At 35.2% G+C, this 22712-nt stretch overlaps 1 protein-coding gene across 9 annotated transcripts; it reads right to left on the bottom strand.

Annotated features, from left to right (window-relative positions):
- Window positions 1-1740: 1740 nt before the first annotated feature.
- On the bottom strand, window positions 1741-22380 carry LOC125661913 (mucin-2-like). 9 transcript variants are annotated; one of them, XM_056146995.1, is made up of 15 exons: window positions 22243-22380; window positions 22033-22096; window positions 18514-18576; window positions 18351-18428; window positions 16178-16255; window positions 12587-12694; window positions 10592-10651; window positions 9960-10101; window positions 9513-9551; window positions 8781-9437; window positions 8526-8591; window positions 6536-6672; window positions 4914-5010; window positions 2596-2766; window positions 1741-2236 (listed from the first exon to the last, which is right to left on the bottom strand). In XM_056146995.1, exons 2-15 carry the CDS (start codon window positions 22057-22059, stop codon window positions 1974-1976), a joined length of 1986 nt encoding a protein of 661 aa, XP_056002970.1. In that variant the 5' UTR covers window positions 22060-22096; window positions 22243-22380; the 3' UTR covers window positions 1741-1973. The 9 variants fall into 9 exon arrangements, with proteins under 9 accessions (XP_056002970.1, XP_056002972.1, XP_056002965.1 ...); XM_056146997.1 differs by having other exon boundaries at window positions 8526-8608; window positions 8819-9437; XM_056146990.1 differs by having other exon boundaries at window positions 8526-9437.
- Window positions 22381-22712: the final 332 nt, after the last annotated feature.

Raw genomic sequence — 22712 nt, 5'->3', positions numbered from 1 at the left:
CACAGGGATATACCGAATCGACATAGGAATGAAAATGATGATTTTAAAGACTTGAAATGTATTATTTTCTTATAAAGCAGGTTTTATTCAAAAGCTTACAAATGAGAAAAAAAAATTCTTGCTGACATTCGCACCTGACATTTGGAGTAATGTAAATTTTTTGGGAAGTGTCTATTGTATTTCTACATTGAAGGAGAATTAGGACATTAAAAAGAACTGGGGTCGCAACGCTTGTTTTTGAGCTATAGTGTTCTAAACATGACATTTTTGCACTTAAAATTTATTCAATTAAACTGGATTTTTCTGTTAGTGTCAACAGAGCATATAAGAAACACAAATCAATCATTACATAAAATAGATACATAATCATGTCCTCTAACACTACAGATGAAAAAAGAAATTAATACTAGTAAAGGAAATAAATAATGACCTTTTTGCACTTGATATACAAAAAACTTCATGATATCAAAATTGAGAGTTTAAAAGGACATATTAAGAGTAATGTCAATTTTTAAAATTTTACATAATTTTCAAAGTCTCGTCTTCCAATTTAAAATGTAACTTATAAAAAGTGGGGGTTGGAGATCAAATTTTTCAATTATTGGCAAAAATACTGATTTTTTATACAAAACTTCGAGCAAATTCATTAAAACGCTTTTAGGAATCGGTGTTCTGTTTGGGAAAATATATGAACCAAGTTATCAAAATCCAACATTTGAACTAGTTCTAAGTCTCAACTACCTGTATCATAAATCATAAAACTGAAATACACGTATAGGGGTATAAAAATAGACGATACATTGGATGAAACAGAAACTGTAATATCATGCAGAATTAGAACTTATGATTAATGAATACTTCCGCCACAAAATATAGTCCCTGTCAAACCCTTTCAAATTTGAATTGACACAAAAATTTTCAACTGGATAGGGTTCAGCAATAGATGTGTAATATATTTGCACCAATGGGATCAGTATTGAACCAGTGAATACTTAGTTGTAGCATCCTGCGCAATTGTACTCAAAGGCTCAGGAGCCAACTTCCTTAAGCTTCAACACGACATTTAGATGTATCGATGACGTTTTATCTATAAACAATATTCATTTTCATAGGCCTTTAAGATTTGGTATACCATGATAAGACGGTGTGCCATGTGCAATTGTTGATTACCTATGACCTTCACTTTGTATGTAAAGGTAAAATAATAGAATCTTTGTGGTATTTTTTTTATCGGGACCATAGGTTTCTTTTATATTTTGACATTGGCCTTTGATATTTGCTACATAGAGAAATCATGATAAGACTGTGTGTCGGTTATCATTTTTGATGGCCATTCTCCTTGAACTTTTCCAATTTACAGATCTCTAAAAAAAAATTAAACTGTGAAAAATGGAAGGTGAGACATCAGTTTTAGAATGTTATAACAATTCTTCCTAGTTATTTACATGACTGGTGGAAACTTTACATCGCTTTCTGTCAACAATTTGAAGTTTCGTTGCTGTTTGGTTTGAAAGGGAAAACCCCATTGCAGCTGAATATGACATCACAATACACCTGTATTATATTTTGTGCGTTAAATGAATAGGCGGATTAAATGTCTCAAGTCGTGTTGCCAGATATTACAGGTCTCTTTGCTCGTCTGAACGGTCACACCGTAAAGCATTGGGATTTACGACACTGATTTGAGAAAAATCCAAAATGGTTAACCAAACAAATAAAAACCCACAGCAACGAAGTGTATAGAGCCCTAATATTTTTATTTCACAAATAGTAGATTGATATCCTCTGAAGATTAGTAGCGCTATCGAAAAGAAAATTCATTATTCAGCATTGTCATAGTACTACAGACCAACTTATTCTGCGGTGCACGTATCATCCATCAAATTCGAAATTTCACCTCAGATAGTAGACCTTGTTCTTCTCCTGGACGTTGGGTTAAATCTTGAAATGGGAAATGATTTCCTCAGGGAAATTTAACCTCTACGCACCATCATGAAGGACGTTTTCACGCCACTATAGCTGTTTGTTAACGAATACCAAAAATTGCAATTTGCGGCAGAAACACAACCCCCGTTCCCATAATCCCCATTCAAGTTTGCCCACGTGCAAATATTATGCCACCATGCCCCTTTACGTGCTACTGTACAGCTACTTGGTGCAATGTCATTGTCAACATCACGTGTGCTAAATCGGTATCCATTGGTGTTAGTAGTTCCATGGCTTTCTATAGAGTCGCCTATAACAAAAACAAAAAAACCAGATGTACGTAAAACATTTCTTCGTTTGCGTTTTGGAAAAAATATGCAATTGATATATCTGTAGCTTGAAAATAATTTAACCACGAATGATGAATTAACCCCACATATATAAACATGTTCCAAAGATAGTCACCCATTCAACGAAATCGTTAATATTAATAATTATATGTTTGCTTGATCATATAAACGAGCTTGCGAAAAAAGCTTAGGGTATATTGTAATAATGAATTCACCAGAACTGGTAACAAGTAGTAATTATTGAGAAAATGGTAGATTAAATGACTTGTTAAGTTTTTATCGACAGTTTTCGATACATGTATTTACTTTCGCTATATACCTGCATTCCCTTGATACGATCCAACTTTAAGTCTCATTCTGTACCCGTCAGTCTCTGCAGCCACTGTGAACTCATTGTATTTAGCATAGAACCAACCTCCGCTGAATTTCTCCAAACGAACGTACAATTCAGAAGTTCCAAGGGCAGTTAAACGATGTAGATGGTCATTCCCTAAGAAACGATTCAATATATAGCTGTCACATACATTGATGACATTTGACACAGAAGATAAATTCACCAAAGTAAAGCACATGGGTGTATATATTTTTTTACAATGAGTATCGTGCATATGTACGATCAGCTTTATTAATATATACATAAATAGATAGATAGAGAGATAGAGAGATAAAGAGATGGATATATACATAGATAGAGAGATAGTGTAGATTGTAGTGGATATTTGTAACCGGATGGGGTTCAAATGGTCATAATACAATATTAAGTTATCAGACAATGAAGTTACAATAAAAGGTGTACGTAAATTCACCCCGGGTTGTTTTCCATACACACTGAGACTGCAAGGGTGTATGTTATATAACCCCGGGTAAATCCCTGGACACCTTTGAATGAACCTGGATAACAAGTTTATTTCCTATATAACCAAATCATGTTACATGCAGCTATTTAGTGATTAAAATAAGGACATCCACGTGAGATATGTTACGTGTCTTACAAGCGGGATAATTTCATACGTTATTATTTTTTTTTCTTTGCGTTCAGAGACAAATCATGTGAAGATTACCCAGACGTGTGTGTATACTTCTCATAAACATCTGGACACCTTGTTTAGTATTTTTCTGAACTCAAAGCGAGGCTTATTCAACGTATGATGAAGACCTTGATTGGCTAGTTCAAAAGGTAATACCTGTACTCTTAGAAACTACTTTGAATCGACCTCTAGAGAGCTGAAGCATAGTTTATCCACTGAAAGAAATGTTTAGAACATATGTTTCTTCCGGAAAAGGTCTATTTGGACTCTTCGTGCGTGCAAGTTGGACCCTATTTAAAATACCGTATGATGCAATAAGTATTCGTACAAAATGACGGTGTGTTTACATTCGCGACGGAATTGGTTCAGAATAAAAATGTAGGTATGCCGTTTCTAAAATTAAGGAGCGTTGTCCTGCTGAAATATGAAATTTTCAGCGGAGAAATGGCGGACTATAACTGGCCACAAGTTCTCATCAATGATCTCCTGATATTTTTCTGCGTTTATATTGCCAATCACAGACGTGATAGTCCCCACACCTTCCCCACACCTATGTTTCACACCCCCAAATCGGTCTCTAAATCAGGCCGCCATCCCTCATCCCTTTTGCGCCACACATACACACGGGAATTATGTCCTATCATGATTTTAGATTCGTCCCAAGAAATAACTCTTTAGTTTTCTACTGTCAATCGTCTCTTTTCCCTGCGCCAAGACAATCTTTTCTTTCTGTTAACTTCCTTCTCAACCACTTTCTTCTTAGACACTCGCCTCGAGAAGCCATGTTTATGGAGATGAAGCTGCACGGTACGTTTGGTAACAGGTTGGTCCACATTTTCATTAAATCTGTTAGTAATGTCAAGCAAAATCTGCCTTCTGTTCGTCTTGACCAACCTTTCCAATCGTCGGTAATGGCGATCTGTCACTTTCGGAGGCCGGCCGCTTCGTTTGGTGTTTTCCGCTGTTCAAACCTCTCTGCTCAATACGTTTTTTACGCTTGAAATTGTCGTATGAGGAATTCCTATAAACTCTGATACTTTCCGAATAGAATTTCCCTGTTCTAAGAGACTCCATTTAGTTTATTTACCTCGTTTGACAACTCCTTTCCCTTTCTATCCATCTCGCTTTCACTTTTATATTTCCGGAATATAATAGACAATAACAAAACCATGTGACACATGAAATGCCACATGACTGAGCAATGTTATAAATAACTAGCGGAATCTCGACGCTATTTAAAAACCATTTTATACTCCGTTAAATCTATTGGCTGCCAGCGCGAATGGAAACACACCGCCATTTTGTACGGATACTTATTGCATCATACTGTACAATATTTTCCTTTATTTGAGTTCATCAATTAAAATCACAATTTTCATCAAGCACTATTGCAAACACATTTTCTCCAAATACCCTCCTTCATTATTTGTTTACTAGATCAGAGGAAATGTTTTTCTATCAAAAGCGTCCAGACGTTTGTGAGGAAGTATACACAAACGTCTGATTGATCGATACTAGTTTCAGCAGGATGTAGGAAATTTACACCCACTTTGATAACCAATCAAAACTCGCCTTACAAGCTACATAGAAAATAATGGGTCGTACTCACCAAGCCAGTACTCTCCAGCAGGATCTCCAAATCCTGATTTGTAGTTTGCCCAATCCACATAGAAGTTTACTGTTCCATCTTTTCTGTGCTGGAATACCTGGTAAAATATACATGTAGCTAAAGATAATTTTCGTACTTCTCAATGCTTTTGACATTCACAGATATCCTCTTTCCTGATTTGTTTTCATCTAGTGTAAAATCAATATAATGAAAACAATAGTGAGATTTATAATTCGCGATAAGGGCATTTTGTAGATTTATACCTGAACTAATATTTAGGTCACCCGAGTAACCTATTGCTATCCGTTTTACTCTGTCGTCGTGCGTTTGTCGTAAATATTTAAACATTTTCAGCTTTTTCTCTTGAACGACTGAATCAATTCTAACTAATGCTAATATATAAACCCTTTGGGTAAAGGGAACACAAATTGTGTATTTCATGGCCCTTTCCTCCCTGGGTGAGGGGTGAGGCCAAAATTAGCAAAATGTTAAAAAATTCTTTAAATCTGAACATCAAGCAGTCAAACTGTTTATATGATTATGATAAGCAATGAACCCTCTACAAAAGCTGTCAAAAACTTTATTATCCCTGGGTTTAAGTTAAAGGCCCCAGGGCGAGGTTAAGTTACCAACTTTGTCATATATTGAAAATGCATTATAACTTCTTCACTTCTAAAAATAAAGGAGGTAGAATATTTGCAGGATTACACTTTATACCCAATCCTTTAATAAAATACTTTGCTCCAGGGTTTAGCAAGGGTTCAGGCTTCATGGTGGATCCAAGTTGGTCAGATATTAAAAATGCATCATATCATTAAAAACCTTCTTCTTTACTTCGAACATCAAGAATCCAAAATGTTTGCATGATGATAATAAGCAATGAGTCGTCTACTGAATTGTTAAATTCATGACTCCAGGATTCAGGTTCTATAATCCTTACACGAGCAAGCAATCAATTGTCTACTGAATGTACTTAGAGTAGAAGTTTTGGGCCCTACTACAAATTACTTAATGATATTTATGTATTGCGAACCGGATTCAGATGTATTTTATAAGTATTTGAAATATAGATATGTTCTATCGATGTGTTGCTTTGTGTTCCGTTTGCACGATTATTTAAATATTTTCCGCACGCATTTTGTGAAACGGCGGTGACCCAGATTTGATACTTTTTTAACTGCATCGAAACTAGACAAACGGTACGGCGCACGATGATGGAGTACAAAATGTTGTTGGTTGTTTTTATAATCAGAACCAAATTTACTGTGTGACATTTGGAATATCTACCACATGTTTATGAATTTGATTTTAAAATTATAGAGTTCTGACTAAGACTATTTCATTCCTGATTAAAACTACTTGCGTCAACTGTAAGAACAACGAAATATCATTTGAAATAATTCGATACTAGTAAACATGGTGATTTGGTATCAATGTTTTAGGTCACAGTTCCAAGGTCAAACAACATCAAATGTACATACATGTATACTGTACATTATCTCGAATATTACATCCATAACGTGGGCGCCGTTAGGGGATATGTACTGCTTATAAATGGATACAATACTCTCAGAATGCGCGTGTTTCAAAAAGATAATAAACAGTAATTGGTAAAATCCTACTGTCCATCCTCCGCCCTCAGTCGTCATATCACAATAAACTCCCACTGCAGTGGTCTCCGGGAGGTAGGGGTATATGCTGTACACCCCAGATGTAGTATAGCCTTGTAGTTTTAACTCTTTACAATCTTTGTATAAATCTGTAAAATGAAAACAGTATATCATTTAGTTGCTTTGAATCACCGGTAAATATTCTTCGAGGTATTTAAATTCAATTGGGAATAGGAATTGGATATATTTCGAAACCTACATTTATTTTATTAAACTGATATTACTAGCAATGATAGGATACATTTACAGCAAGTTCATTAAGGAATAGGGTTGGGTCATGCAAGTTTTCAAAAGCTTTTATTTTGAAACATGTAAATTACACTTCCTTTTGTTATTTAGAAAAATTTCCTTATTGAAGGTATGTATGCTGACGTTAGTTGTTGTACGCTGATGTAAATTCCATATCGCTTTATACATTGTTAAATCAGAACTATATTGTTAAAGCTAAATTATTTGCTTGTGTTTTATTAGAGAAGTGGACAAAGGAACACGTTTGTGGGGCAATGTTTTTATTAAGCCTTCTAAACGTGAAATTGGAGGTTGTGCTCTGTTCATAATTTGTTAACGAATTCCAGTTTAAAATGCTTTATAAAATCACGAAATGTGGTACCTTTATTTAACATTGGACGTTTGTTTTACATGTATCATCTCATTAACAGGAAAAATCCGTGCATACGGCAGACCTAACTTTTCTTACTGATTCGTTTTAATACATTGAATCAGTCTGATACTTTACTGTACATATCGATACTCTGGGATGTAAAAAAAGGAGTCAGAGTACCTATCTTAGGTCTCCGTCTACCGTATAAAGGGTTATTTTCAGCCCAAGTTACTTTCACCTTTCTACACCTGCCGACAGTTATATTAGTGGTTACTTTTGATATGGAGGTAAATTAATCAATCCGTATGAAAAATGATTGATGATCTCTCATTATCTGTAGTAATTATACGGTAACATTTGACTCATTTTGAGTCAACCTCACTAGAAGTAAGTGATAGTATATTATGGACCGTTTGTACAATGTTGTATACTGATTTTTTTCCCTTACGTATATACATGTACACAAAGAGTGTTGAAGTGCAGCACATTTGAAATGAAAAAAGAAAATTTACGCTTTCAGCAAAGCAATTTTGGATTGTGGCGAATGTTACTAAACGTTTTGATAATGTAGTAAACTTGATTCTTTGCATGCCTAAAATGACTTTGAATGTCAAGACTCGGGAAATTTGTCAACAATTTAAAAAATGTCCGTGGTAAATATAAGTTGAGTTTTAAAAAACATTTAACACTACTTTTACAATCGGCTGATCGAAAAAAGCAGCATGTTACTTCACTGTACCACGTGACAACCGAACAAATTAACAATATTGTGACAATCGGGACTTAGATGTAAATCCGTATTGTGACTAATTATTGCAATATTTCCGCGAACTTAACTATCAAAATTAACTACTACATTGCATGCTACTACAGTCTACTACATTTGTGTTCCAAACGCAAAGTCATAATGTCAACGACTTTGGAACCAGAAGAAATGTATTGTCACACGGATGGCATATATATCACTCACCATTAAATAATTTACAAATGTAAGTCCAATTCAAATATCAATATTACAAAGTCACTGATCATGATCCCATATGAAAGGTCTTAACATAAGGAATACATATATAACATATGAAAACCCTGCCTTCAATAGTTCAGAAGACATTGCATATGTTAACTTTTCTTAAACAAAAGTCAAAGTACCACGGTCAAGAGCACAAAACCTTCCGTACCAAAAGAAAGGTCTCATAACAGGGAATGGACAAATGAAATATAAGAGCCCTGTAACTCACCATGCAAAAGTTATAAGCAAACAGACTAGACAAAAATGATATCCCCCGATCTTTGATACGGGGTATAAAAACATTAGCCTAACAGTATACGCTGGATATTCACCTGACGTAGAGACGTTAGGCGTCTGTACCGTTGTCGTCGTTGTTTTACTAGGTGTTGTCGTTGTACCTGCTGGTGTTGTCGTTATTGTGATCGGTGTTGTCGTTGTACCTGCTGGTGTTGTCGTTATTGTGATCGGTGTTGTCGTTGTTGTGATAGGTGTTGTCGTTGTACCTGCTGGTGTTGTCGTTGTTGTGATCGGTGTTGTCGTTGTACCTGCTGGTGTTGTCGTTATTGTGATCGGTGTTGTCGTTGTACCTGCTGGTGTTGTCGTTGTTGTGATCGGTGTTGTCGTTGTTGTGATAGGTGTTGTCGTTGTTGTGATAGGTGTTGTCGTTGTACCTGCTGGTGTTGTCGTTGTTGTGATCGGTGTTGTCGTTGTTGTGATAGGTGTTGTCGTTGTACCTGCTGGTGTTGTCGTTATTGTGATAGGTGTTGTCGTTGTACCTGCTGGTGTTGTCGTTGTTGTGATAGGTGTTGTCGTTGTACCTGCTGGTGTTGTCGTTGTTGTGATCGGTGTTGTCGTTGTACCTACTGGTGTTGTCGTTATTGTGATCGGTGTTGTCGTTGTACCTGCTGGTGTTGTCGTTGTTGTGATCGGTGTTGTCGTTGTTGTGATAGGTGTTGTCGTTGTACCTGCTGGTGTTGTCGTTGTTGTGATCGGTGTTGTCGTTGTTGTGATAGTTGTCGTTGTACCTGCTGGTGTTGTCATTGTTGTGATAGGTGTTGTCGTTGTTGTGATAGGTGTTGTCGTTGTACCTGGTGGTGTTGTAGTTGTACTAGGAATTGCTTCTGTCTTTGTTAAACTTCCCAATGTTGTTGATGCCAGTGATGTCTCAAGCGTTGTATTTAGTGTCCTTGCTGTCGTTTTAGTCGTTGTTACTCTTTTTGTTGTTGATGTAGGTAAATTTGTACCTGTCCCGCAACAATCAATAACCAATTTTGCAGAAATATGAATCACAGAGTGTTAAATTAACAATTCAAGCTTACCTGATAAATTATTTTCTTTCGCACTGGCATCTGATTTATCTAAAAGAGGTTTCATAAATTAATAATTTACACATAGATCATTGATTGTGGTAATAGAAAGATATAGAGTTATACTATTTGTAGATATGGATACTGACAAATGTTTAAACATGACACGCTTAGTACCAAAATAGACAGGACATGCTAAGTACCAAAATAGATAGGACAAGCTTAGTACCAAAATAGATAGGACAAGCTTGGTGCCAGCAATTGATGTCCTCTTCATTTATACATCATAATATATTAGGTACATATCATATCAAATGAAAATCGACCAATTACATAACATTTTGGATTGCACAATATTGATTTGTACAAACACTGTGCGCGTATTGAAGAAATATATGTAACCACACAGAACACAAAGCGTGTCTAGATGTCTTATTGATTTTAGAAATTGTGAGCAACCTCTCTCGTTGATATAAAGCACTGTCAGAGTCACAATGGCGGTGGAAATGATGACGACGGTTAGAATAACACAGGATACCACTAGAGGTCGCTTGCTTCGTTTAGACTGTGGTGTACTCTTCGTGGGAAGTTGAAGTATTTCCTGTGGATAAAATTCAATACAAATAATATGCATAGTCCAGGGCTCATATTCTGCGGATTTCTAAAACGGAAAAATCCACCATTCCTTGAAACACTAATATATCACGTTTGAAGTTTGGCATCACGATAACACCGAACTGTTTCGAATTTCAGATACATGTATTTGTTTACGTTGGAAATTTAATGTCTAGTTACATATGTCCAAGATAACTTGCTTTTGGAAATAAGAGACACGATTTATTCCATATATCGTACGCTATTACTGTGAATGTAAGAATTAGAAAGAAAAAAAATAATTCGATTAAGTCTCTCAATGGAGAGAGAGAGAGAGAGAGAGAGAGAGAGAGAGAGAGAGAGAGAGACGCGTGTTTGTGCATAGTACATCGATACAACATAGATCATCTGTACCAATTCTACGTAGATAATTGAAATATTATTATCTTATTATATATCTTTTCTTGACTTATTAAAACTGTTTTATTTTGATTTACCGGTGCTGTCAAATTCTGACTTGAAATGCTGGGATCTCTGCATTCATATCCTAAATTCTCCTGGAAGTGGAAAACAGTTCACTATGTAAAGTGATTATGCAAGCAATAGTGGCATAATAAATGGAAATAGATTCGTATAGTTTTCTGATTTCTATATGTAACAAGGTAAACTACATGTATTATGTTTGATTGATTGATTTTATATTGTTATGCCCCCCTCCCCCCTTCAAAGAAGAGGGGCATGTTGATTTGTACCTGTCGGTCGGTCGGTTGGTCGATCGGTAGACCACATGTTGTCCGCTCAATATTTTGAGAACCATTCATTTGATCGTAATGATATTTTATATGTGGGTTGGATATGAAAAGAAGACGATCTCTATTATTTTTCAGGTCAAAAAAGTTAAAGATCAAGGGTCAATCTACTCTGGACATAGGAATATACTGTCCGCTCAATATCTTGAGAACCTTTTGCTTGACAGACATCAGACTAGGTACATTGGTACATATTAAGGAGTAGATGATCCCTATTGATTTTGAAGTAACATGGTTAAAGGTCAAGGGTCAAACTGGACATAGGAATATATTTACCACTCAATGTCTCGAGAATCCTTTGTTTGACAGACATCAAACTTGGTACACTGGTATATCTTTAGAAGAAGTTGACCCCTATTGATTTTGAGGTCACATGGTCAAAGGTCAAGGGTTAAACAGGGCATTGAAATATACTGTCTGTTCAATATCTTGAGAACCCTTTGTTTGACAGACATTAAACTTGGTAAATTGGTACATCATCAGGGGAAGATGACACCTATTGATTTTCAGGTCACATAGTCAAAGGTCAAGGGTCAAACTGGACACAGGAATTTACTGTCCGGTCAGTATCTTGAGAACCCTTTGCTTGACAGACATCAAACTTGATACACTGGTACATAGTCAGGAGAAGACACCCCTTTTGATTTTCAGATCACATGGTCAAAGGTCAAGGGTCAAACTGGACATTAGAATATACTGTCTGCGTAATATCTTGAAAACCCTTTGCTTGACAGACATTAAACTTGGTACATTGGTAAATCATCAGGAGAAGATGACATCAATTGATTTTGAGGTCACGTGGTCAAAGGTCAAGGGTCAAACTGGACATATGAATATACTGTCCATTCAATATCTTGAGAACCCTTTTTCTTGACAGACATCAAACTTGGTACACTGGTACATCTTCAGGAGTTGATTACCCCTATTGATTTTTAGGTCACATGTTCAATCCACTCTTGACATAGGACGATATTGTCTGCTCAATATTTTGAATTGATTATACTAGTCTCAATTAAATGATGTGTGTGTATAACATTTTTCAATTTTGCACCATGGGGGGGATATGCGTTTTACAAACATCTCTTGTTTATCGAGCATTTTAGTTCGGGTAAGTTAATTTGAATAACCCTTATATTTTCACTGCTTTTGTTGCATCAATGTTTTTAAACTTCTTTGGTGAAATTCAAATTGAAATAAGCATCTAAACTTCAATTTCATCAATCAAAAAAGCATGCTGGTAACGAGTAATTTTGTCAAGACAAAATGCAATCCTTTCAATTTAAACGATAGCAATGTTAGAAATGGTTGATATACTAAGTTTTAGTTAGTAAACGGACACATTAATAAATTTCAAGTGAATTTGTTTACAAAAACATATACTAAGGTGTTTTTTATTTTCAAAATGTGTCTTTGTAAGGTGAACTATTTTCCAAAATTCACTTGAACTTTTTACATGGTGACTTCACCGTGAACAATTTCAAGAAAGCGGTTCAATCTACGAACTCATCGCTTTGTAAAAGATTCCCTTGTATTTGTCTTCCTCCGATCATTTGAGGCTAATTCGATTTGAATTATAGGTAATTGGTATTGCATTGAATTCAAAACTACGTATATCACTTGCATGTTGGGTCTTAGTGTTCCAGTATAGTGTTGATTTTTTTTAGTAAATACTTATAGACTTACAAACTGTGGTCCTCGTTTGTTCGTATCTTGTGTGGTCTGTTCTTGTAAACCCAGGGGACGTACTATTCGCACTGGCTTTTCATACTGCGAATTCGATAAATTGTAATCCTGCAAAAAAATAATCACTGTCAGAGTTGGTCTGGTTTGAAAACAAATACTTATTGTAAGAAAGTTTTTTCTCAAGCTTAACCAGATCTTTTCAAATACAGTATTAAGGACACTTTATACATTTGAAAACAAATTGAGCAGAATGTCATCCTTTTTTAAAGTTACCGGTGCATAGCAAGAGAAGTTTCCCAAAGCATGTTCATCATACGGGCCTTCCTATTCCCACACAAAATTAATTAAAAACAAACTATTACCACCTCGTAAAAAGTGTGATGTTTCTTACTAAACATTACATGACTAACACAGTCCTGTATTTACTATGGTTTATTGCATTAAAAGAAACCCATTGAACTAGCAATCATTTGGATAAGATAACTTGGGGCACGGTGCTTTCAAGTATTACATGTATCTAAGAGTGGGCTATTATCACTTAAATCACAAATAAGAATATCATTAAAAGAAACAGAATCGGTGTACTTCACTGTAGAGATTATAGATATCATTTAAAGGGACAGAAATCTAGCACCATGGGTCTAACTTGTATAATTAGCACGGATAAGGTTTCATCCTTCTGCATTCTGCAATGATACTCCACGATAATATGAAATTCACTAAAGGGCATGTGTCCTTCAAGCAGTTATTTAAATAGAATGAAAAACTCATTTATCACTATGTTGAGATGATTTAGTCAGGACAACGGCATACGCCGTAACGTTAGACTCGCAAAACCCCGAGTTTGTAAACGAAAACTTAAATGCATTTTAAATATTTAAAAAGACATTATATGTTTGAAAAGGTGTATTGGTCACAAAGAACATGCTTAAAGAAAAGCTGAGATACAATTTAGATAATTAACATAACCCGGTAAAAAGGGGAAGTTGTGCTATGGAAAAGGTACCTCGATGTACATGTTCTTCTCTTATCCACTTAGCCAACACGACACGTTTTTACAAAATGTTGGCTAAATAGGAACTGGGAAGATATCTGTAAGATTTCCACATGATACATGTACCAGGAAGGATGTAAAAGGAATCACACTGATTATTGCATGATAATGGAAATGGTTTGACATTGGTTGAGGTTTAATGTGCATATGATATAAAGGATATTCAATGTTTCGCGAGTGAGACATGCTTCGCACTAGTAAAAAATTCCTGTCTCACGAGCGATATGTAAATTATATATCCAACAACAAAAACATTGAATTTTCTGTTTATTACATGTTATTCTGGGTTTTTCCTTCAGCACTGATAACTAGGATCTAAATAGAGATCACTTGCACCGCGCAAGGACATATTGACGAAGCGAGAAATCGCCATCTTGGTTCTTGTGTGCTGTATTGAACAAATTTAAAAACACAAGGTGGAGTTTGTAGCGAATCTTAATAATAGAGGATACAGTTACATATGTAGGACGTTCACTTCACAGCTTGAGTCGCTGCAACCAAAAATACCGAAAAGTTTAAATCTAGGCCTGATATTGATATTGCACTTTTTCGAAATCAGCTTGTACAAGTCCTTGTGAAATATCATATCATATCGATCAAGGCACATGCATTTTATAAAATAACTATGTATGTAATACATGTAAATATCCCTGATACACCTTACTGATTCATATGTCGAATCGATATATCGCCGTGAACTCGAAATAATATATATATATTTCATTGCACATTTATATTAATGGCAAACTAACAACTCAACATAAGGAGAAACGGGATGAATTTAGCTTCTCCATCGTGAACTTCCCATATTTATGTATCAATATTTCATTATCACTTGCATATGGTACTTATATATCTCAACTGATTCGATACGCAAGAGCTTGTTCTGCGTATGATGTTTTTAAATCGAGGCAGGCTACTGACAAAAAAGTAATGATGCAGGGGGGTTTAACAGTCTTGATTAAAGTAAGCATTTTGCAAATTCTATGGTTATTATAACGATCTAGTTTGCCAATACAACTAATCATTGGGTCCGTTCTTGGCACACTGATTTGACTAAATGTACGGATGTGACCTGTCGACATGTAAATAATGAAAGGTGAAGATAACGAACAGTGATCAATCTCATAACCCCTACAAGCAATACAAAATAGATAATTAGGCAAACACGGACTCCTGGACACACCAGAGGTGGGATCGGGTGCCTAGGAGGAGTAAATATCCCCTGTCGACCGGTCACACCCACCGTGAGCCCTATATCCTGATCAGGTAAACGGAGTTATCCACAGTCAAAATCAGTGTGCCAAGAACGGCTTAACAATCGGTATGAAACACGTCAGACAGCATTGGATCCCATGATAGGTTGTATTGACGAACTAGATCGTTATAGCGACCATAGAATTTGCGAAACACTGACTTCAATCGAGACTGTTGAAACCCCTGTACCATCAACTTGTTTGCCAGTAGCTTACCTCGATTTAAAAACTGACTATACGCAGAACAAACTGTTTAATATGTTTTATGGTGTAATCGTTGAGTCGAGCCTTTACATCTTGCAATAGCGACTTTAGATATATTTTTTTTAAATCCGCCTATTCATTTAACGCGGAAAATATAACGCAGTCGATGCAAACAGTGCATTGTGACGTCATATCAGCGGCGATTTTCCCCCCTCTAAATCAAGCAATTAACAACAACAAAACGTACAAAGGTATGGGAAAGTTTGTCTGGAATTCAAAACCGGTTGTGGTACTTTCCAAACTATTTATTTTATTTATGGGGTTGTCAATGAAGTATAAGATAATGATACCGACATTTTCCCGGAAGCTTTATGGTGTAATCTTAATCATTTTTCAGCTGATAGAGCGAATCACGTGACTCAAATATGTAATTATTGGCGCGAGTTGGCTGGAGTATATTGATGATACATGTAAATTATATATATATATATATATATATATATATATATATAGTGTGTGTGTGTGTGTGTGTGTGTGTGTGTGTGTGACCAGTGAAGCATGAAATGGTCATTGACGTGTCCCAAGTAATAATGATAATTCCGTTAAATGCGGTAATTATAATTCATTTAAAAATATATCTTATTTATGAAATTCCCATTGCGCTAAAAGCCGAATAATATCTAAAGACTAAAGGGGGTATATGAAGATAACTACAGACATATTAGCATTCATTTTTAACAAATTGAGTGTTTGGATTACAAATTGCACGCCAGTCTTGTATTTTTGGCATTCAAGATTAAAACACGAATAACTGTAGAAGCAACTAATGAACAAAACAAAATGGATCACAAAATTTTCAGTGAACGTATGTAGAGATTATCTCTATTCATTTGCTGATTTTCTCAATTTTTCTTTTACATACTGTTATCTTTAGAGCCCTGCTTCGCGGATGTGCTTTCAACCAGTTCGAGCTTCGCTCGGTATACCTGATAAGGTAGGCTGTTGATACATGTAAATGTTACTGATCAAGTGGGCTAATGGTGCATGGTATTGCTGAAAAGGTGGGCTGATACTTACGGCTGGAGGCATTGCTGGTTCCTGAATTTCAGTAGGCATCAGGTATGTGTGATCGGATTTTTGGGAGGCTGCAATATCCTTCAAAATCAGGATTTCAAATTACAAACCTATATGCCTTGTAATGATTATATTTCTCTTAAAATGTTTCTATTGTGTGGTTTATTCAATAGAAAAACAGTTAAATGCATCGAAACATTCACAAATTAAGATGATCAGGATATAGGGCTCACGGCGGGTGTGACCGGTCAACAGGAGATGTTTACTCCTCCTAGGCACCTGATCCCACCTCTGGTGTATCCAGGGATCCGTGTTTGCCCAACTACCTATTTTGTATTGCTTATAGGAGTTATGAGATTGATCACTGTTCTTTATCTTGATCTTGCATGAATTACTCCCGAGGGTTTGGCGAAGGAGCAATCACAGCCAATTTTAACGTCTTATCTAGTTAGTGAGCGGGGCTCGAACTCACGACTTCCCGGTTATGGAGCGAACGCTCTGCCACTGAGCTACCGCGACCTCGAAATGTATGAATCTTGGGTGTAGGCAGTGAATGTGAATATTAGGTACAAAATGCAAGCTTTAAATGTTCCCTTAGTCCTATTTCTCTTACCACTATACAGATGTATCTTTGAATGAAAGAAAGCAAAAGTGAGTACGCTCACATAACCCACGCTTCAACATTGCTTGACAATGCCTCACATGATGAATGCTAATGCTATGCATTACTGCAAGAACAGGACAGAGGGGCTCGAAATTCTAAGATCAAAAGGGACATAACTCCCACAAAAATCATTGAATTAGAATTTCCTAATAATATGCACATCTGCACGGTGTGTCCTTAATAACTACAAAGTATCATGAAGTTCTGTTGAGCAGTCTCAAAGGAATACGCTGACAAGAACAGGACAAACGGACTCAAAATCTGAGTTCAAAAGGGACATAACTCCCACAAAAATTATTGAATCAGAATTTCCTGGAAATATGCACATCTACACTGTGTGTCCTTATTGATTCTGTTTAGCGGTCTCAGAGGAGTTGCGCTGACAAGAAAGGGACTGACGGACTGGTAAAAAACATTATACTCTCCGCTACTTCGTTATCTGGGGTATATTTACATATAAATGCATTGTATATCTTTAAGGTACATGTAGAACCAAACATATTCGTAATTTTTTTCCTCGAGTTCTTTATTTATTTGAAACTTTAATAATTTGTTCTAAGGAATAAAACATCTTACTGTGCATGGTATAAAAGAAATATATCCTATCATCTCGTTCTCCACATAGTTTTTAAAAAAACCCATTTAGAAAAGTCTAAAGTTAAACTTTTATGATAATAATGTGCCTTATGTAAAAATTATCTATAGAAATTTTACAAAAATTAATAATGCATTTTTTAAAGCTAACCTATTTGTTACTAAATTTCAACAAAATATATTGCAATTGATATATTTGTGTACACTGCGATGTACAATATACCATGCAGGACTTGTCAATAGCAATTCTTAAACGTAAATTAAATTGCTATATATCAAGATGTCTTAAAAGGAAATGTATAGTTCAAATTTTCAAAAAATTAAGATAATGAACAAAATTATATAAAAAATTCTATATTTTAAAATAAAGAAAATTTATCATAGGATATGTTGGACTTTTTAGAAAATTTATTTAAGAAAACATTGACACATTAGACAAATGACATCATATTTGACCTTTATCTTTAAGACATGACCTTCACCTTAAATTTTCGTTAAGATAAAATATTGTTTAAACATGGGTCTAAATATCAGGTCTTTACTTGCTACACAACCAAAGTCACTGAATAACAAACAGTTAAATCTCACAAAGATGAAATCAATGCAGTCAAGATTTAGACTCCCAGAGCTGTAATATATTGAATGTCTCCCATATTTATCAGAATATTCTAAATACATGCCAGGAATTATATTATTTTGTTGAGAACATAATTGAATATTAGTACTATGGCGATTTCATTTATCAAATTAATAAAAAGAAGACATGAGTGAAAACTGATTTTACAGGTGTTTTGGTACATGTCCTACCTTGATGATAAGCTTATTTTTTTTGTAAGTCAAATCTTTTTCAGCTGAAATTAATTATAACAAACATGTATGTCAAATTTGTCTAACACGCTTTATTATTTCTTGACTTACCTCTAGTATTTTGTCATAGTGTGATGAACATAGTTCCAAATATTCTACAGCGGGCTGTCCATTATCATTCTTGATCTTGAACACAGTCAGAAATACATGTATAACTTGATGAAATGATGAAACATTTCAAACATCCCAGAGGTGAGAAAAAATACAATGAATTTACCTGTGTGTTTTCAATTGGATTGACAGCACCACATTTGGCGTAACTAGAGTCCGACAGCTCCTTGAATAACAAGAAACATGTAAAAGACGGACAAAATCACGAAACAAGAAACACACTAATTGAACATAATTCTCTCAATTTCAGTCCCATTTATTTAATTTAAGCTCTTAAAGATTTGCTATACGAAACTCTTTTTGTTGTTGATGGTGGTGTTTCCTCACATTTATGTTTAATCTCTAACGCGATATAGTGTCAGCCATTTTATAAAGTATAATTGCTAAACCTCAAATTGTATTTGTGGTGTCATCCTCAAATCATTTCTAACAATTCCGCGAGGATCCGGTTTAGAATAGGTCCTCAGTACCCCTTGCTTGTCATCAGAGGCAACTAAATGGGGCGGTCCTTCATATGAGACCACAAAAACCGAGGTCCCTTGTTACAACAGGTTTGGATGACCTGTCTTTATTTTCTTAAGAAGCAGGGTTTATTCAATAGCTTTTACATGAGAAGAAAACAATATCTTGCTGACGCCTTCAACTCGGCGTATTTTAGATATATTGATGACGTTTTATCTTTTAACAATAATAATTCTCATTCATATGTAGGTGTCCTCCACTTCTGCTTCGTATTTTGATATCTTATTGAAAATGGATGTTAACGGCAAAAAAAAAAACAAAAAAAAAACAACAACACCTCAACTGTATGACGAACATGATGATTTCAGCTTCTCCATCGTCAACCTCCGATATTTATGTATCAATATTCCATTATTACCTACATATGGTGTTTATATCTCTCACCTGATTTGATATGCAAGAGCTTGTTCTGTGTATGATTTGTTTTTAAATTGGATCCACACTAAGAAACAAATTGATGTTATAGGGGTTTTAACAGTCTCGTTTAAGGTAAATTCTACGATCGTTATAATTATCTAGTTTGCCCATACAACCTGTCAATAGGCAAATGCTGTTTAACGTGTTTCATACCGACTGTTAGGCTGTTATTGGCACACTGATTTTGACTACTCCATTTTCGTTTTGATTACTCCGTTTACCTGGTAAAGCCATAGGACGGCGGGTGTAACCGGTCGACAGGGGACGCTTACTCATCCTAGGCACCTGATCCCACCTCTGGTATGTTCAGGGGTCTGTATTTGCCCGACTCTGTTTTGTATTCCTTGTGAGAGTTGTGATATCGATCACTGTTCGTTATCTTTATCTTTCATATCAAGGAAGATATAAATTTCATTTATAAAAATACATGAGGGTATGAACTGCATTGCTTTACACCGACGCTCTAACGGCTTCATGAAGTACATGTATAGCAATATGAAGCGTTGCAGTTCTTACCCTCGTTTATTTTTAGCCCCCTACCGTTGAGGGGGACTTTAGGTTTGCACTCCGTCCGTCTGTCCGCCAGAGCAGTTTTTTCTCTGTTCTTGCAGATATTTATTTAATATTTGGTATCTTGCTTTGCCATAACACATTACATAACAAGTTTGAATTTCGTCTCGATCCGTTGATTTTTCACTAAGTTATGGCACTTGGACGTAGAAATATAGTGTGTATTATCAGTTTCCGGACTTTTTTTTTTGGTTGTGCTTGTAGATATTCATTTGATATTTGGTATATTGCTTTGCTATAACAAGTTACAGATCAAATTCGAATTTCGTCTTGTTCCGTTGATTGTTTACTAAATTGTAAGTTATGCCCTTGGACTTAGAAAAATAACATCCTAATTTCTTATTTTTGTAGATATGAGTACTACACTCATTAAAACTTCTAGTATAGTAATACAACAATGTAGCTAAATCATTCATGATCATCTATATTTCACAGTTCATTTACTTGGTTATATATTTAAACCTAAAAGGTGTTGCACGTCTCATGTTAATTTCCCTAAAGGTGTTGCATGAAAGATCGATAAAATTAAGATATTCAAATATAATGATAAAACCAAATAGAACGCATGTCTTGATTCAAACATTTTTGAAAATAAATTTAAAAGACGTGTATTGACAAAAATTAGCTAAAATATTTCGAGTTTAAATCAAGCAATACGCTATTTATATGAATTTTAGTGTTAAAATGGAGGGGTATCCCCGAATTGCAGAAAAACTGCCTCCGTGAAACAAAATAAATTTAAGCATGAACACGTTCTTCTAGTTTTCCTCTATAAAAATTTGTCGCTTTGAAATTTTGATTCACAAGGAAATTGTTTTTGTAAATTTCAAAAAATCGAAACGACTTCAATGATATTATTTTCAACTTCACCTGTATGTTAATTTTCCTTAGTAACGTATGGTTTACTGCGTGGTTCAAAGGGTAAGGTCGTCGACTTTTATATGTAAAGATGTTTTTTTTAAAGAAACGACCGGGTTCGGATCCCTCACCAACATATTTTTTTCATATTACGTTTTCAATCTAGATTTTTTCTAGTGCCTAGTTTTTGTGTAAATCGTACCATAGTTTCAGATCCACGACCTCGGATATCGTGCTTTATATAAAATATTTCAAATGCAATGTGTATCCTGTATGATCCTCTTAAAATGTACTTCAATGAATGTATCCCATTTCAATTCTCAATGACCGTTTAACGTGCGACAGCGTGGCAAGAATTCCATCGTCATCGAAAGCACGTTTTTTTACTTGCCTAAATGGTCGAGCGGTCTAGCGCGCTGGTTACATGCTGCTAGGAGATTTGGTTCCGCAGGTCGTGAGTTCAACCCCGGGTAGGGGGTGGAAGTGGGTATCCAAATAAAGTGACATTTTCTGTGTTATATATATATATATATATATATATATATATACATAAGACGGAAACTATTTCAATGACTTATTCAAGCCTGCATGTACAGATTCGCATCAACAATGTAAAGTGTTAATTGATGAACTACCAAACTGACACCTATTTTGCGCAGTGGTCTTAGTGTAAATCTATTTTAGATGAACATTTTATGAGACACGGATATTCTTTTAGGAAACAGTTTAAAAGAACCCAATATGTTTCAGGGAATACACATGTAATTAGGGATACCCTGCGTGAAACGTTGAAAATCAAAATATAATTAACGTATATACATGTATGATATACCGGTATGTGTACAAAATAAAAAAAAATGTTATTATCTATTTCCATTATACCCATGCCGCATTCTTTTGAATATATAAAATTTAGCGTTTACTTTGTCACGAATATACATAATATATAATATGTAAGGACAATTTGTAAAATCCATAGATTATGATGAAAATGATCATGCATATTAACTCTCGAGAGGCCGATTGAAAATAAAGGATGTAGAAATGTTTATATAACTTTAAATTTGGGAATTCCCCACCATGGTTAAAATCGGAATAAATTACCGTATAGCAAGTAGGAAATCCATGATTCATTAATTATGTTAAGGATGAAATTCTCAACAACAATCAAATGAATCGAAAAACAGTAAAATGATAATGATTTGATAAATATCATCACCATAGATTGACTGGGGACAGACAAAATTATCTATACCTGTGTTAATTCTCTGGGATCATCCATGTCTCGTTAAAGGGCACACGTCAGGGTTTACGATAAACTACAATGTTAATACAATATCTTAACAAACATGAGAGAGAGAGAGAGAGAGAGAGAGAGAGAGAGAGAGAGAGAGAATTCAAGTGCAAAAAAATTGTTGATTCATAAAATGTTCAATTTTTTTCATATAAAAAAGGTCCTTCTTACCTGTGTTCCGTGTACCACGATGGACGTTGAATTTCAGATTTAAATGTCTGACATTCAAGTGTACACTCCTGACTAATGTAGTAACCTGTTAATCATCGGAGCTTTTAGGGCATAACATTGGATTCACTCCTCGATGACTGCAGATCGTGGATATTAGAGAAAAAGAGAAAGAATGTTCAACGAAATGACTATGCTGATTATCATGAACATTTAAAGAAATTGACATTTTTTACAGTTCTGGGAATTGTGACAAATCTATAAACAATATCTACGATCAGTGACTACGGAAAGGCAAGTTATCCGTAGAACGTCTTCGTTGAATAAAAATTGAAATAATTGTATTCTACATCGTTCATTGTACTTGCAAATGTCCCCAAATTTAATAAAGAATAGGCCGGTTCCGAAAGGCCAATGTCCAGAAAATATCCATCATCAGCTTATGTGTTACGTTTGACGCCAAGGTTACTTCC

This window comes from Ostrea edulis, chromosome 8 (assembly GCF_947568905.1).
Source record: "Ostrea edulis chromosome 8, xbOstEdul1.1, whole genome shotgun sequence".
NCBI classification, from domain to species: Eukaryota; Metazoa; Mollusca; class Bivalvia; order Ostreida; family Ostreidae; genus Ostrea; species Ostrea edulis.
This window is presented reverse-complemented; position numbering and strand designations above follow the sequence as displayed.